Source organism: Peromyscus californicus, unplaced genomic scaffold (genome assembly GCF_007827085.1).
Source record: "Peromyscus californicus insignis strain IS unplaced genomic scaffold, ASM782708v3 Scaffold_7__1_contigs__length_154581171, whole genome shotgun sequence".
In the NCBI taxonomy this organism is placed as follows: domain Eukaryota; kingdom Metazoa; phylum Chordata; class Mammalia; order Rodentia; family Cricetidae; genus Peromyscus; species Peromyscus californicus.
Window position 1 is genome coordinate 126,122,232 of NW_026294595.1, and position 17,418 is coordinate 126,139,649.

At 41.0% G+C, this 17,418-nt stretch overlaps 1 protein-coding gene across 3 annotated transcripts in view; it reads left to right on the forward strand.

Annotated features, from left to right (window-relative positions):
- The window catches only part of Csnk2a1 (casein kinase 2 alpha 1), a 54,194-nt gene that overhangs the window by 26,066 nt on the left and 10,710 nt on the right, over positions 1–17,418 (forward strand). For all 3 annotated transcript variants that reach the window (XM_052722990.1, XM_052722991.1, XM_052722992.1), the window contains 9 exons: positions 1,684–1,785; positions 2,462–2,512; positions 3,862–3,921; positions 6,072–6,155; positions 9,688–9,798; positions 12,633–12,734; positions 15,211–15,311; positions 16,152–16,300; positions 17,215–17,301. In XM_052722990.1, the coding sequence (XP_052578950.1) occupies positions 1,684–1,785; positions 2,462–2,512; positions 3,862–3,921; positions 6,072–6,155; positions 9,688–9,798; positions 12,633–12,734; positions 15,211–15,311; positions 16,152–16,300; positions 17,215–17,301 (847 nt within the window). The remainder of the gene's footprint in view (positions 1–1,683; positions 1,786–2,461; positions 2,513–3,861; positions 3,922–6,071; positions 6,156–9,687; positions 9,799–12,632; positions 12,735–15,210; positions 15,312–16,151; positions 16,301–17,214; positions 17,302–17,418) is intronic.

Consider the following 17,418-nt stretch of genomic DNA (forward strand, 5'->3'; position numbering starts at 1 on the left):
TGAGTATGTCTGAGACTTTCTGGCCAGGCAGGCTAATCACTCAGTAAGCTTCAAATTTAATGAGAGAGGATAAAAAGACCCTGTCTCAAAGTATAAGGTAGAGCACTAGCAAGATGGCCCAATAGGTAAAGATGCTTGCTGCCAAAACTGACAACCTCAGTTTAGCCTCTAGAACCCACATGGTTCAACTCTCCCTGTGTTGTGCTTCCAGCTTAATTAAAAGTAAATAAATGTTATATAACATTTGTAACAAATGTAGTGGAGAAGCAATTGAGGAGATGCCCAGTATTGACACACATGTATCTATGCACGTATTGACACACATGTATCTATGCACATGCACCGGCGCACACCCTCCCCAACAAAAGAAAAGGAGGTGGTTGCTTCTTAGCTGCAGCTGACTAGTGCCGTGTAGCAGTGCAAGTCTAGTGTCTCTTATGCTTTCTTTTGCAAAGAGAATTTAGGAAACAGTATTTACATAATCTGATACTTTCAATGTTGACTCTAGAAGACTGGAGAGATGACTTAGTGGTTGAGGGCACTGACTGCTCTTCAGAGAATCTGATGCCCTCTTATGACCTCTGAGGATATCAGGCATACACGTGGTACACAGACACACATGCAGGCAAAACACCCATACACCCATACACATAACATTTTAAAAATACATAAATTTTTGCTTAAGGTTTTTGAAATATTACATAAGTCAGATTTGCCAGTGGGTGTCAATATTCTACTTCTGTTGATTAATGCACTGCCTGCTATGCTACATTATTCTGGGGACTCAGCTCATCATTCCTTGCCACAGAAGTGTCTGTTGCTACTAAGAAGCAGAAATTCCCAAACACTTTTCATTTGTAGCATTTTTCTTGTCTCACAAATTTTGGTAGACCAGGCTGGCCTCCAACTCACAGAGATCCAACTGCCTCTGCCTCCTGAGTGCTGGGATTAAAGGCATGTGCCACGACCGCCCGGCATCTCACAAATTTTTTAATGATAGTCCACAGGCAAAACAAAAGCACACACACACCTAAAACCCCAGAAACTATTAGTTCTAGCTATTAGCCATTTTAAAAGAAATTGCATTCCTTTAAAGTATATTCAAGACGCAAAGCAGGAATATTGGTATGAATTTGAAGCCACCTGGGCTATAGGAGACTGTGCAGGAAGGAATGAAAAAGATCCCCCCCCCTTTTCTAATGTATTAAAAGCTTTATTTTAACATTTGTGGGTCTTTGGAGATCAGAAGACAACTTGGAAGAGTTGATTTTTGCCTTCCATCATATGGACTTAGGATGACTCTCAGGATCAGCACAGCAGTGGTGGTGACAAGTGCCATTAAAGGCTGAGCCACCTCTCTGGCCCCATTAAAAGATTTTTTTTGTTTAAAAAGATCTACTGTGTTGCCATTTTAAATGGTGGCTTAACAAGGTTTTAAAGTGTGACATACTGCAAATAAATTGAAACTAAATGATAATTCTGTGGATATCTGGTCTTTGGAGTAGATACTTTTAAGTACCTGCAGAGTGCCTGATAGTGCTGGGAGTTGGGGTTCTGAGAAGTCTGTACATTTCCTTTCTTCAGGAAGCTCATATAGAAGCTGTTTTTGTTACAGTAACTGTGAGATATACTCAGAAATACTTTTATGTGTGTGTGTATGCTAATATACTTTTACCGTTTCAGCCAGTAAAAAAGAAGAAAATTAAGCGTGAAATAAAGATTTTGGAGAATTTGAGAGGTGGTCCCAACATTATCACACTTGCAGACATTGTAAAAGACCCTGTGGTAAGTACAGTAGTTGTTAGCAAGGCGAGCAGGGCTCAGGTGGTTTTGGGCCCCAATACATCTTACTTAGTTCTGTTTTCACTACCTCACCATTAAATATTGCTTTAAATGTTCTAAATAAGTTACATGTTTAACCAGCTTAGGTCCTGCTATGAAAGAAGAGACTTAAAACATACAAATACATTTTTTTTTTATTTTTTTATTTTTTTCCGTTTTTTGAGACAGGGTTTCTCTGTGTAGCTTTGCGCCTTTCCTGGGACTCGCTTGGTAGCCCAGGCTGGCCTCGAACTCACAGAGATCCACCTGGCTCTGCCTCCCGAGTGCTGGGATTAAAGGCGTGTGCCACCACCGCCCGGCAAATACATTTTTTATACACACACACAAAGTCTGTTACTCTAGCGTAGGAGATTGATAACACTAAAAACCAAATGTGTAAATCCAATCTGCAAACCTAGGCCTAGAGCTGGTGGGTAATAGAAATATTGTTGGGTCTCCTAGAGCCTTGGGAGATTTCTTCAGAATCCTTCCAAAAATAACCTAAGTGTGCTAATGATCAGAGTGGACACATTTTCTTACTACTGCAGCAAAGACTGCCACATTTCCCACACAAAGGCCACAAGCTGGAAACTAAAGCTGCCAGGGACAGTACTAATGTCTTTTCTTTTTCTTCCCTTAGTCACGAACGCCCGCCTTGGTTTTTGAACATGTAAACAACACAGACTTCAAGGTATCATCCATAAGAAACCATTTCAAACTACTAGATTTTTAGATCATACAGAAAGTCTTTTGGACATGACAGTGTAAAAAGAGCCTGCTTTTTGCTTGTTTTAAAAAGAGTGTTTTGCCCCTAGATTGATCAGTGCTAAAAGTAGTACCTGTTTTCCATGTCTGGATAGTTTATGTTTGTATTTGTTTAGTGCTCTTTGAATAACTGGTGAGTACATTTACATCTCACCACATTTATCATTGACTTAACAGTTTCTACTGGTGTCCAGACTAGTCAGGGTGACAGTACATGTTGACTTTAGGCAGCGAAGTTCAAGAAAGAATAAATGGTTTCTATAATAGTAGGGACTACATGCAAATTCCTTCGGATCTTAGGAACTTTAGGCTATTACTCTGTTTCCTTATTCTCATTCTGTTGGATATTGAACCCAGGTCTTGAGAGTTTAAAGTGCCTGGTAATTCAGCTGTCATTGAGCTGTACTCCCTCCCCTGGGGTATGGATCATAAAAGATAATGAGAAAAGGTCATGTAAGATTTTACTATAACACAAACATGTACAATACATGTCTCTGAGTGGCCTACCTATTCACACAGTTCTCTGTTCCGGTATAACTGAAAAGTGTAGTGCTTTCCTCAAGTCCACATTTAATAGAGTTGGACTGGCCTTTGTCTAAGGCCAGTATCAGGAGTGTTACTGTCACTAAACAGATGGTTTAATTTGCTTGAAAAAAGAGAGAAAAGAGAAACTGTTTTAGATATTTTAGAATCAGAATGATAAACTCAAACTGTCAGAGAATGCCACTCACCATTTAAAGGTAATTAGATGTAATAATTTGCAGCCTTTTGAGAAACTGGAAAAGTTATATTGCAGATGTTTGCAGAGTGTATAGTCACCAGAGACTGGAATGGTTCTGTTCAATTGGCTCAGTAAATCTTTCTTCACATTTTCATACCCACTGGTGATGATAGTACCAAGTGTGCAGGCACAAGAAGGGACATTTCACTACTACGGAGGTTGTCTACCAAAATGCCTTTGAAGGGAGTGAGAAGGCAAATGAAAAAGAAAACCCTAGGTTGTAAAAGTGTATCAGTGCATGTTGTGTCAATCATATGTGTAAGTAGGTTCCAACATTCCATTATAGCTTCAATATGTGTTACGTTATTCTTTACCTTTTCGTGTAGAGGTGAAGACTCCAAGAGTCTCTTGAAAGTGAATTTTTGGTGGAGAGGTAGAGAACATTTGAAAAACAAATCTTAATGAGCCATTTCTTAGTTGAAATTACTATTAATTAGGATAAGAAAATCTTAACATTGCTTTATAGCTTAAATAATTTCATTTTTCTTTAACAGCAATTGTACCAGACATTAACAGACTATGACATTCGATTTTACATGTATGAAATTCTAAAAGTAAGTAACTGTAGGTACTAAGTATTTTTAAATTGGTCTTTGCTTTGTCAAAAAGTTTTATTTGATGGTAGAAGAACCAGGGGATTAACTTTGTAATGTGTACTCAAATCAGGGAGCTTCAGCAGTAGTTGTAAATTGTGTTTAGTATTAGACCCTTGGGTAAAGTCTTGGTAATGAAATGGGGTGCAATAGAACTTATAATTAGAACGTGTGGGGTTTATGCAACAGGGTCTCTTAAGCAAGGCTGGCCTACAACTTACAAGACAGTCCAGTCCAGGGTGGCCTCTCTTGATGATCTTCCTGCCCTAGCCTCCCACATTCTGGGACTCACAGTTATGACCCACGGCACCCAACTTTGGAATGCCTTTTTTTTTTTTTAAACAGTTTTTATTCTGTGATGCATGCCAAACAGGTACTTTACCAATTAGCTGTATCCCCAGCCCTAGAATGCCTTAAAGAAAACTGGGAGTGGAAATGACAGTGTGAAAACAACTCTTTTTTTTTTTTTTTTTTTTTAATGCACTGGCTGCTGATATACTTTATTTTACTTGGGATTCAACAAATGATGCTGGCCTAGAGGTGCAGGCCTTCCTGTAATCCCAGTATGAGGACTGCCACATGTTTGAGGCCAGCCTGGGCTACAGAGTGAGACTATCAAGAAACAAACAAGATTAAAAAAAGATTATTGAACTCCGCCCTCAGAGGGTTATTGTTCTATGGACTGTTAATTTCTTCTTATAGATTGCTGACTACTAGTGGGTGGACTTTGATTTCTAAAGTGAGATCACAAATTATCTTGCCACTCAGTAGTTACAAGGTCAGCTTTATAAGGAAAGACCTGCTTAGAGTTGGCTAAAGTTTCTTATTAATCATGGGTTAATATCATGCCAGCTGTTTTAGATTTAAAAGTATCAAAAGAAAGGTAGGCATGTTTGTACATGCTGTTGATCCCAGCACTTAGGAGGCAGAGGCAAGCAGATCTCTGTGGTTTTGAGGCCAGTCTGGTCTATATAGTGAGTTCTAGGCCAGCCAGAGTTACATAGTGAAACACTGTTTCTCCTCTCCCCCCCCCCAAAAAAATAGCATCAAAAGATATACCTGCAGAGACATCTGATCTTCCATTGGCTCAAGTGGAAAGCAGGACGTAAGCTGTAGATATATTTGCCCAGTCCTGCAAACTAGAATCCCAGGTTGTCCTTCAGGAAAAACAAGAACTTAGCTAATGGCATTGGTTGACTAAAGGCCAGGATTGACAAACTCAAAGGTGTGTTGCTCCATTCACTTTAACTTAAACTTACGAACTATATTGAGATTCATGTACTAGATGACCTAGGTCAGGAGTTGACAAATTTCTTTATAGAGCTGAAGTCTTTGTCCTGCTGTTCAGCTCTGCTGTTACAGCAAGAGAATAGCCATGGATGATATGTACACACATAGGCACAGTTTTGTGCAGATAAAACACTCAAATAGCCGGGCGGTGGTGGCGCACGCCTTTAATCCCAGCACTCAGGAGGCAGAGCCAGGCGGATCTCTGTGAGTTCAAGGCCAGCCTGGGCTACCAAGTGAGTCCCAGGAAAGGCGCAAAGCTACACAGAGAAACCCTGTCTCGAAAAACCAAAAAAACAAAAAAAAAAAAAAAAAAAAAAAAAAAAACACTCAAATAAGCAGGCAGCTGGTGAGTCACACTCCCCCCCTCTCAGCTACTTAAGAAATTACTGTTCTTTAAATAAAGTGTTGGTAGGCTAATTTTCTTCTGAGGGGAATGTGTTTGTAGGAATAATTTAGGTTTTGGGTACGAAGTTGTACAGTTGCTGTACGCTTTGGTTCTTTCTAAAGAGAAAGGATGCTGAAATGAAGAGCAGCATATATCTATCATCCCAGCACTCAGGAGGCTGAGGCAGACATGTTGACAGAAGTTTAAGAGTAGCCTGGGCTACAACATTAGCACGACCCTGTTTTCACAGAGAGATGAGATGAGATGATTTTGTAGCTTGACTATTAGATCCCTGAGTGTCTTGGACTTTGTGGACCAGGTCTTGAAGAATAGCTGAGAGTGACTGTCCTCACCCTGGTCCCCTGGGTGGTTGTGAGACTAGAAGAAAAGCAACTCCAAACAATGACTCATGTAAGAAATGTTTTCTTTCTTGCAGGCCCTGGATTATTGTCACAGCATGGGGATTATGCACAGAGATGTGAAACCCCATAATGTCATGATTGATCATGAGCACAGAAAGGTAAAGCCATAGTCAAACTTCTTTTATAAACATGATGGAGTTAGCAGTCCATTTTGAACACTTTATCCCTATTGTCTATCTTAGTACCTGTTAGATACTTGATAAATACTTGGCAGGTGATTGAAATAATTAAGCCTCCATGCCCAGTTTATGTGATACTGGGGGTTGAACTCAAAGCCTCATGCATGCTACACAAGCAGTCTACAAATGTGTGTGTGTTCAGATATATGTGTTTCAATTTTGGATTTTCTTCCTTTGGAGTCATACATCTCTGGCATTTGTTTGCTTGTTGGTTTTTTGTTTGTTTTTTTTTTTTGGTTTTTTTTTTTTTTTTTTTTTTTGGTTTTTCGAGACAGGGTTTCTCTGTGTAGCTTTGCGCCTTTTCCTGGAACTCACTTGGTAGCCCAGGCTGGCCTCGAACTCACAGAGATCCGCCTGGCTCTGCCTCCTGAGTGCTGGGATTAAAGGCGTGCGCCACCACCGCCCGGCTTTTTTTTTTTTTTTTTTTTTTTTTTTTTTTTTTGAGACAGAATTTCTTTTCTTTTTTTTTTTTTTTTTTTTTTTTGGCATAGCTTTGCGCCTTTCCTGGATCTCGCTCTGTTGATCAGGCTGGCCTCGAACTCACAAAGATCTGCCTGCTTCTGCCTCCCGAGTGCTGGAATTAAAGGCGTGCACCACCACTGCCCAGCTGGAGACAGGATTTCTATTGGCACCTGAGGCTCTCTAATTTGGTAGCTGGCTAGCCAGTGAGCTGCATAGGTCGTTCCACCTGCCATTACTTCCCCAATGCTGGGATTACAAATTTGTGCTGCCTTGCCTGGTGTTGTTTTTGTGTATGTGTGTAGCTTGAGTTTTTCTGCCTGGCCCACAGTCAGGACAAATCTCTATCACCTGCCAGTCCCACAGCCACTCAGACCCGACCAAGTAAACACAGAGACTTATTTTGCTTACAAACTGTATGGCCATGGCAGGCTTCTTGCTAACTCTTCTTACAGCTTAAATTAATCCATTTCTATTAATCTATACCTTGCCACATGGCTCGTGGCTTACCGGCATCTTCACATGCGGCTTGTCATCATGGCGGCTGGCAGTGTCTCTCCGTCTCAGCTTCCTGTTCTCTCAATTCTCCTCTCTCTTAGTCCCGCCTATATTTCCTGCCTGGCCACTGACCAATCAGTGATTTATTCATTGACCAATCAGCAACACATTTGACATACAGACCATCCCACAGCATATGTGTGCTGAGGTTAAAACTCAGGTTTATATCCTTTTATGGCAAGCACTTTGACTGGGCTATCTCCTCATCCCTGACATTAAGATTTTTAAATTGCCCAAATCCACCTCTTACACAGTGATGACTGTTGTAGTCTTAGGGAATTTAGGTGCCTAGTTAATACATTTTCCGACACATTCTTTGTAATAGGTTCTTTGAGGCTGGAGGTATATGAATGAACAAAGCAGACAAAAATGCTTATCTCTAACAGAGGTTACATTTCAGTCAAGTGTGGTAGCTAAAGCCATCATGCAAGCAGTCTCAATACTTTGGAGACTGGGCCAGGAGATTGTTTTGAGTTCAAGGCCAGCTTGGTTCTACATAGTGAGACCCTGTTTCAGAGAGGTTTTGGAAAGGGAAGGAAGGATGGAGGGATCAGGGAGTAGGCAGTGACAGATTATAGAAGATACTTTAGTTTTAGATAAGGGATATCTTGTAATTAGTTAGAGCTTCTATTGGTATGATTAAAAAACATGACCAAAAATAATTCGAGTAGGGAAGGGTTTATTTCGGTTATAGTTCCACAGCACAGTCCATCACTAAGGGAACCTGGAGACAGGAGCTGATGCAGAGGCCATGGAGGAGTACTGCTTACTGGCCTTGCTCGGTCATGGCTTGCTCAGCCTGCTACCTACCATTTAAGATGGTGCAACACAGGCTTGCCTGCCTGCCTGCCAATCTGGTTGGGGCATTTTCTCAATTGAGGTTTCTTCTTCCCAAAATACTCTAGCTTGTGTCAAGTTAAACTAAAACAAGCCAGCACAGTGTAGAAGAATGTACTATGTGGTTCCATTGGAAAAGTGACAGCTTTGAGAGTACTGGAGTAGACCCAGCAATACAATGTAAGAAATAAGTATATTTCAAGAAGAAAAAGAATTTCTCTCCCTGAGTAAGCTAAATTCTAGAGCAGACACCAGCATAATACCCTCTAATTTGATTCAGTTGTAGCACTGTCTACCTAGACGTCATATCAGATTCCTAAGGCTTCCCCTTCTTCCCTTTCAAATGCTGGCTACAAGCCCCAGGTTGTTTTATCTGCACTTTGGAACAGTTGGTTATTACTTTTTTACACAAATCCTTCTCTGATTCAATTTGCTAGAGCATTTCAGAATTTAGGTAAGTAGATTTACTGATTTGTTCAAATGATATTACAAATGACAACAGATGAAGAGATGCTGAGGACAAGGTTTGTGGGGAGTTGTGCAGAGCTTCCATGCCATCTCCCACTACACTGCCTTCCAGGAACTGCCACATAACTGTCCAGAAGCTCCTAGAGCTCTACCCTGTGGGTTTTTTTTTTGTTTTTGTAATAAGTGTGATGAAGTGAGAACAGCTAAGTAGCATGTAGTGGGCTCGGTGGGAAACAAGCAAGACTGGTCTTTTCACAATCTTCCCAGACGTGATACAAGACCCATTTGGAAAGGGTATCTTCATATATGATCTGCCAAAACAGGTTTTCATACAAGTTTCTGTGGTCTAGTGTAGGAAAGAGAAACTTAGTTTCTATTCCTTACCTTCAGGAGAAAGAGGAATGGTCAAAATGAATACACAAGGGAGAATTTGCTCTCTGAGGCCTACACTGTGCCAGAACTCAGGCTAGGAATGGAGCTCAGTACCTAGGAAGCTCTGGATCAAAGACCAGCACACAAAGAAAAAGGCAAAAACTGTACCAAAAAGTATGTTTATCATTTTAGAAACTTAGAAAATAGGCCGGGCGGTGGTGGCGCACTCCTTTAATCCCAGCACTCGGGAGGCAGAGCCAGGCGGATCTCTGTGAGTTCGAGGCCAGCCTGGGCTACCAAGTGAGTTCCAGGAAAGGCGCAAAGCTACACAGAGAAACCCTGTCTCGAAAAACCAAAAAAAAAAAAGAAACTTAGAAAATATAGGTATTATGGAAATTAGACAGAAAACATGGGTGAAAAACAATGTGTGTGTATTAAACTCATAACATCACAATGTGGCATGCTAGTACAGCAGCATGTGTAGAGCTGAGATAGAAAGAGAAGAAGGAAATGAGGTCGGGGAAGAGAATCTTCACATCCTGCGTTGTTGGCAGACCTCTTCTCTGAAGATGGGGAACAGGGTCTGGGCAGAGTGCTGACATGTTGAAAGCTCACTGCATGTGTAGAGGAATAGCTAAAATGAAAAGGCAGCGGCTTTGCAAGGTTCTGACAAGTGTCAGAATGAATAGTTTGAAGATGCTGTAATTATATGTGACATGTTGGTTTTTTTGTTTGTTTTGTTTTGTTTTTCTTTCAGCTAAGGCTAATAGACTGGGGCTTAGCTGAATTTTATCATCCTGGCCAAGAATATAATGTCCGAGTTGCTTCCCGATACTTCAAAGGTCCAGAGCTACTTGTAGATTATCAGGTAAGAAGAGAATGGCAAGTATGGTGCAGTTTCTGTGCTTATTTTGTGCAGAATTTGCAGAAATGTCAGTTTGTGCTTTGAGTAAGCCATTTATTATATCCGTAGCTATCCTTTTTTAGGTAAAGTCTTCTGTAACTTGTTTTGTTTGTGTGTGGTAATGGTAATGCTAAATTACGGTCCTAAATTTACCAAAGCAAAACCAGAAGATACCCAATAAGAGATTCTCTTGAGCCGGAAGGTATGTTGTGCATAACTTGTAATCCAGCTCTTAGGAGATAGAGGCAGAAGGATGAGTTCAAGGCCAGCCTGAACTACATGAGACACTCTTTTAAAAAGAAGGACGAAAGAAAAGTCTGTAGGTCTCCTAAATTGAGCCTCAAATGTAAAGAGTACACACACACACGCACGCACGCACGCACGCACGCACGCACGCACACACGCACGCACACATATTCCAGTCTTGGTGGTTCACACTGATATCCTTGTACTTGGAAGGCTGAGGCAAAAGAATTGCCACAAGATTGATATCTGCCTTGAGCTACAATATAAGACCTTGTTCCCCAAATGGAAAAAAGGCAGATGGGAGAGATGCCTCAGAAGTTAAGAGCACTTGCTACTCTTGCAGAGGACCTGGGTGCAATTCCTAGCACTCACATGTGGCTCCCAACAATTGGTTACTCTGTCCTCTGCAAACACTGGCACATAGGCAATACACACATACATACATACAGGCAAAACATGCATAAACATACAATTATAACATGACAAATATACACACAAGCAAAACATGCGTAATTACAATTACAGTCTTTTAAAGCCTCGAAGTGGTGGTGCACACCTTTAATCCCAGCACTCGGGAGGCAGAGGCAGGTGGATTTTTGTGAGTTCCAGGACAGCCAAGGATGTTACACAGAGAAGCCCTGTCTCAAAAAAACAAAACAAAGGGGCTGGAGAGATGGCTCAGTGGTTAAGAGCACTGGCTGTTCTTCCAGAGGTCCTGAGTTCAATTCCCAGCAACCACATGGTGGCTCACAACCATCCATAATGAGATCTGGTGCCCTCTTCTGGCCTGCAGGCATGCATGTAATCAGAACACTGTATACATAATAAATAAATAAATCTTTAAAACAAAACAATCTTTTTTTAAAAAAATATGTGTGTGTGTGTATATTTTATATTTATTTAATTTTATGTTTATGAGTGCTTTGCTCGATTGTAAATCTTGAATATCACATTTGTGCCTGGTTCCTATGGAGGTCAGAAGAGGGCATTGGATTCCCTGAAACTAGTTTTAGAGGTCTTTGTGAGCTGCTATGGGGGTACTTGGGCTCTAACTTGACCCCCCTGGAAGAGCAGTCAGTGCTCTTAACCACTGAGCTGTCTCTCCAGCCCCAAAATAAGTTTGTTTTTGGGTTTTTTTTTCAAATGGGAAAAAAAGATTTACCCAGTATTTTAGAATTCCTTAGGAGACAGTTTTCATACCTATACTTTCTGAGGTTCTGAGCTGTTATCAGATACCTTAAAGTTTCAGGCTCTACCCTAAAAGTTCCATCTCTAGAATTCTAAAGAATGTAGCCTTGCCGGGCGGTTGTGGCGCATGCCTTTAATTCCAGCACTCGGGAGGCAGAGCCAGGCGGATCTCTGTGAGTTCGAGGCCAGCCTGGGCTACCAAGTGAGTTCCAGGAAAGGCGCAAAGCTACACAGAGAAACCCTGTCTCGAAAAAAACCAAAAAAAAAAAAAAAAAAAAAAAGAATGTAACCTTGCCAGTCTAGGTGGTGTGTAATGGTATATGCTTTTTAATCCCAGAGCTCAAGAGGCAGAGGCAGGCAGCTCCCTTTGAGTTCAAGTGCAGGAAGGAAGGCATAGTGAGCTCTAGGACAGCCAAGGCTATGCAGTGGCAGGTACCCTGTTTCAAAGAGGTAACTAGGTTGGGTAGGCCTTCTCTCTTAAGGGGATCCTTGGATTTCGTCACATAGTAAAATTTGCAGGTTTTCTTATGCAAGTGAAGAAAGCAGTTCAGAGTAGTATTACAGTTGGTTTTAAAACTGAGTTGAGGTGCTGAGATGACTCAGAAGTTAAGAGTACATGTTGTTCTTGTAGGAGACCCAAGTTAGGTTCTCATAACCACCTATAACTCCAGCTCTAGGAAATCCAGTGCCCTTGATCAAGGGGGTGGGTAATTTCACTCATGTGCACATACTCCACTCACCCTGTACCCTGTACACAAATACACATAATTAAAAATAAGTCTTTAGGGAGAAATAAAACTGGATCGAAAGAAGGGTTGACAATGTATGTAGCCTATTGGTGAAATTATTAAGGCCACTCCACGTAGTTAAAAGGAGATTTATTTAATGGCGTAACTTACAAATTAAGGAATAGGTAGGTCGCGGAGTCTGGGGAAGGTGTATCACAGTCCAGCGGTGTTCTCTGGAGCTCTGCTTGGTCCACCTCTCCAGTCCAGGATTCCGCAACCGAGATCCCCCGGCGCCTCCCTTGGCCCCGCCTTGTAGGCGTGACAGTTGCCGAAGTCTCAATGGGGGTTGGAACTTCCAGATCAAAGCTGGAATGGCTACCCACTACAGTAGCCTAATGGTAAACCAATTGCCTAGTATGCCCACAGCTCAAGATTTGATCCCCAGTACTAAAAAAAAAACAAGCCAATAACTGGGTGAAAGAAACCATACAAAGACTGAAAAGGGGTACATGAATGTGTTATTGGTGTTTCACTATGAGTGAAGTGATTTTTAAAATACTTGTTTAAATGTCTGTTTTGTATCTGGAAGTGACAAGCCTGGGAATTCATATGATAACAATGTTTTCTTTAATGCAGATGTATGATTATAGTTTGGATATGTGGAGCTTGGGTTGTATGCTGGCAAGTATGATCTTCCGGAAGGAGCCATTTTTCCATGGACATGACAATTATGATCAGGTAATAACTTGTTATTTCCATTAAGAAATTACTGACCTAGTATAAAGATGGCTAGATCTACAAACTCATAAGAAACTTCAGTGGATCTGGGTTACAAGGTGAACTTCAAACCAGCCTGGGTTACAATGTTTAAAAATTAAAAACCCACCTGGGTTTTGCATTCCTTTAGTCCTAGCACCTAGGAGGCAAAGGGTATGTGGGCATGTGGGTCTCTGAGTCCATGTCCTGTCATTCCCCTCCTCCTCTTACACACACACACACACACACACACACACACACACACACACACACACGGTAGCCCATACCTTTAATCCCAGCACTCAGGAGGACAAGGCAGCAAATCTTGTGAATTAAAGGCCAGCTTGGTCTACACAGCAAGTTCTAGGACAGTCAGAGCTACATAGAGTAAACGTGTCTTAAAAACTTAAATATTTTTAGTGTAAAGTACAGTTGCCTCATACTCTGCCTCACCCCCAATCTCACCTCCAAATCCAGTTCATAATGCACAGTATCTGAGAATTTTCTACTTGTTCACTGGTCCTTAGAGCAGCCCAGTTTAACCTTTAGACATCAGAATGTCACTCCCTACCCTGTCTTTTTAGTATTTTTCTGTTGCTTCTTAGTATGCATGTGAAAGTGCTCTATAAAACATGTGGGGGGGGGGGCGCTGGAGAGATGCTCAGTGGTTAAGAGCACTGACTGCTCTTCCAGAGGTCCTTAGTTCAATCCCCAGCAACCACATGGTGGCTCACAACCATCTGTAATGAGATCTGGCGCCTTCTTCTGGCCTGCAGGCAAACATGCTGTATACATAATAGATAAATAAATCTTTTTTTTTTTTTTTTTTTTTTTTTTTTGGTTTTTCGAGACAGGGTTTCTCTGTGTAGCTTTGCGCCTTTTCCTGGAACTCACTTGGTAGCCCAGGCTGGCCTCGAACTCACAGAGATCCGCCTGGCTTTGCCTCCCGAGTGCTGGGATTAAAGGCGTGCGCCACCACCGCCCGGCTAGATAAATAAATCTTTAAAAAAAAAAAATGTACAGGGGCTTAGTGTACTTAGTGGCTTAGAGGGGTTTGCTGCTCTTGCACATGACCTGGGTACAGGTTTGTACAGCTTTTAGCACCCACATCAGTTAGCTCACAACCACCTGTAATTCCAGTTACTGGTGATCTGATGTCCTCTTCTGACCTTCATGAGTACAGCACGTGTGGTGCACATACATACATAAAAAAGGTTGCTTTTTAAATTTTTTTTGGTGGGGGGTGGTCATTAAATATTTTTCAAAAAATGAGGCTGGAGCCAGGCATGATGCACGCCTTTAATCCCAGTGCTCCGGAGGCATTCTGAGTTGGAGGACAGCCTAGTCTACAAAGAGAGTTCCAAGTCAGCCAGGGGGAAAAAAAAGATGAGGCTGGAGAGATGGTGAGTGGTTAAGACCACTTGTTGAGTTTGCATAGGACCTGGGTTCAGTTTCCTACACCCAAATGATTGCTCACAACCAGTTATAACTCCAGTTCCAGATGATCTAACTCCCTCTTGACCTCTGTGGACTCCAGACATGCGTGTGGTACATAGACATACATGTAGACAAAACACTCATACACATAAAATAAAAATAGATCTCTTTTAGAAATATTTTCTTCCATGTGTTGGCTTATATTTAATAGTGCTGTGGTCATTTTCTGCATATAAATTGAGTTTAGATGTATATATTTATATATCAATAGAAATGTAGATGGTACTTTGAACTAGTTATACTTGCCCCTTAAAATTCAAGGAACCCACAGAACTAATGATAATAGGAAGGTATCAATGCCTAGTTCCCTTTGGGCACAGTAAACATTTTGTTTTTTGAGACAGGGTATCTCTATGTTGCCCTGACTGGCTTGTAACTCAAATATGCCTGCCTCTGCTGGGGCACCCCCCCACCCCAGTGCTGGGATTAAAGGTGTGTGTCGCCACATTATGCCATTTAGCATAATGGACAATTTTTTTACTTTTAAGATACCTTTAACTAAAGACAACCCCTGGGAAGTTGCAGCTTTATGTCAAGTGCCATACAGGACTGAAGGGATATAGAGGTGAAGAGGAATACCTTCAAATAGCTCATTGTCTGTCTATAGGCAAATCCAGCAGTAAAAGCAATTGACTATAATAATGTAAATACAAAAGTGTGAGAAGTTCCAAAAGAAGAGACATCATCATTTTAGTTGTGATGAGGCATAAAGACTATCAGGGGGCTTTCAAGGGAAGAAAAGAAACCAGGCAAAGTAGTTGGCTTTTTCTAACATTTTCACATTGAGTGGACTTAGGGATTTTATAGGAAATAACTGCTACACACCAAAATTTGAATTAATCATTAAGGGGTAACATTTATTTATAGGGCATATTAGTACCTTTTATTTAATTCATTTATTAGTTCTTATTTGATGATATAATATGCTTGTGGTGTGGGTTTTGTTTTTCTTTAATATTAGTTGGTGAGGATAGCCAAGGTTCTGGGAACAGAAGATTTATATGACTATATTGACAAGTACAACATTGAATTAGATCCACGTTTCAACGATATCTTGGGCAGGTAAGTCTCTCTCTCTCTCTCTCTCTCTCTCTCTCTCTCTCTCTCTCTCTCTCTCTCTCTCTCTCTCTCTCTCTCTCACACACACACACACACACACACACACAATCTGTCTGTGGTTTGGCATTTTGGATCCTGGAAATTGCCTTGTTCTCTTTACCAGAAGTGTAAGGTGTCTGATTTGGTGCTGAGGATGCTGTTTGAGCACACTTGATAACATCAGATTGAATGGCCATCTGTCCAAATTCACATAGAAAAGTCTTGAGTGTGAAGATTATAGTTGGAGGTTCCTGTGAAGGGAGTTTCAGTAAATGTGGGGTCTAAGTAGAAGAACAAGTCAATCAAACATGGGAGTCTCTTCTGATGGCATTTGCATCTTAAATGGCAGGACTTTCTAAACAGAGACATAGACTGATTTGCTGACAGTTCCCTGGCAGTGCTGATGAGACAGAATAGGAGTACACTGGCCACTTCATACAAGACAGACTTCCTGAAGCAAAGGCATTTATTATCTGCTAAGTGGCAGAATTGGTCAAGAATAAAGATAGGGGAGGAGTACTGGCTAGCTCAGCCACCTGAGTGCTGCGTAAGTTTATTTGTATAAATTATAAATTTATCATTTAACAACCTAAAAGTCACCTGAAGTGTGATTCTTCAAAGGGGGAAGCCCCGGGTTTCTCCTTGGTGCAACACTCATTTCCAGTCTGTCTGTGGGTGTTATCCCCACAGTTGTCCCTGTGGTATAGTAGTGATACAAGACTGTTCTTTGGATTTTATCCCTCTTTGCTTTTGTTAGGTTCTGTACCCCATGTCCCATTTCTCATTTCTAATTTTGCCTTACAGACACTCTCGTAAGCGATGGGAACGCTTCGTCCACAGTGAAAACCAGCATCTTGTTAGCCCTGAGGCCTTGGATTTTCTGGACAAGCTCCTACGATATGACCACCAGTCACGACTCACTGCAAGAGAGGCCATGGAGCATCCTTACTTCTGTGAGTCCACTTGTATAGCCTTTCACTGCCCAGCAGACTAAATGAGGCAGAGGAGAATTTATGTAAGAGGTTCACCACAAGTTCCAAGTCAGATTGGACTACATTCCAATCCAGGCTGGGTTATAAAGTAAGAATCTATCCAAAAACAAAACAAAACAAAAAGAAATTGTTGCAAAGATTCTTGTCTATAGACATTTATTTTTCTACTATTTCCCAATAGCTGGTTTGACCTGGTTGAATATAATAGGTGTTGACCTGTTTCATTTGTTGGAGAGAGCCAGTGAGGTTTCCAAGTCTTAACTATTGTATAAACCATTAAGGTTTATGGGTATATAGCCAAATATGCTTTTGTGAGTGAAATGATACTAACATCCACTCTAGACTCACCATGCTATTTGTTTCAACATTGGATTGTTCCCTAAAGGATAGTGCAATGGTTTTCCAATTAGTCTGGTACCCTGTTGCCAAGTCCCCTATAACTAAAACCCGTATGCTGATTGGTATGAAGAGTAAAGTCTGTGCTTATAACACTAAGCTACACAGCAAATAACTTTGGCCCACTCAGTCTCTTCCTCTGGTGGACCAATTAACTGATTATGAATTGTTATCTTGGCCAGGTTAGATTGTATTATCTCCATTAAATACTCATTTAACTATCTTCATTTTGAATTTAGCTCTATAGTGGATATTTACTTACCATCCTACCATTGTCTTCAGACTTGGTTTTTAACCACAGGTCTGTTTATTATGCACTTTTTATTGGATTCATAGTGAAAGTAGTTGTCACTTTATGTTCCAGGAGTAATAAAGAGTATAAATTAAAGGTAAAGATTGAAGGTAGCCACTCTTATTTCTTCCCAACTAGTTTAGTACATCAAACAGAAGAGAACCTAACCTTACTGCCTGTTTTCCAGACACTGTTGTGAAGGACCAGGCTCGAATGAGTTCATCTAGCATGCCAGGGGGCAGTACACCTGTCAGCAGCGCCAATATGATGTCAGGTTGGTTGATTGGTAAATTCTCTTTTTAGAAAATTTAGAAGAAAGTTACTGTTCTTAGTTTCAGTTCCTTCTTTGTGCTTTTCTTGTGTACCTTTTCTTTTCTATAAAATGGTCAAC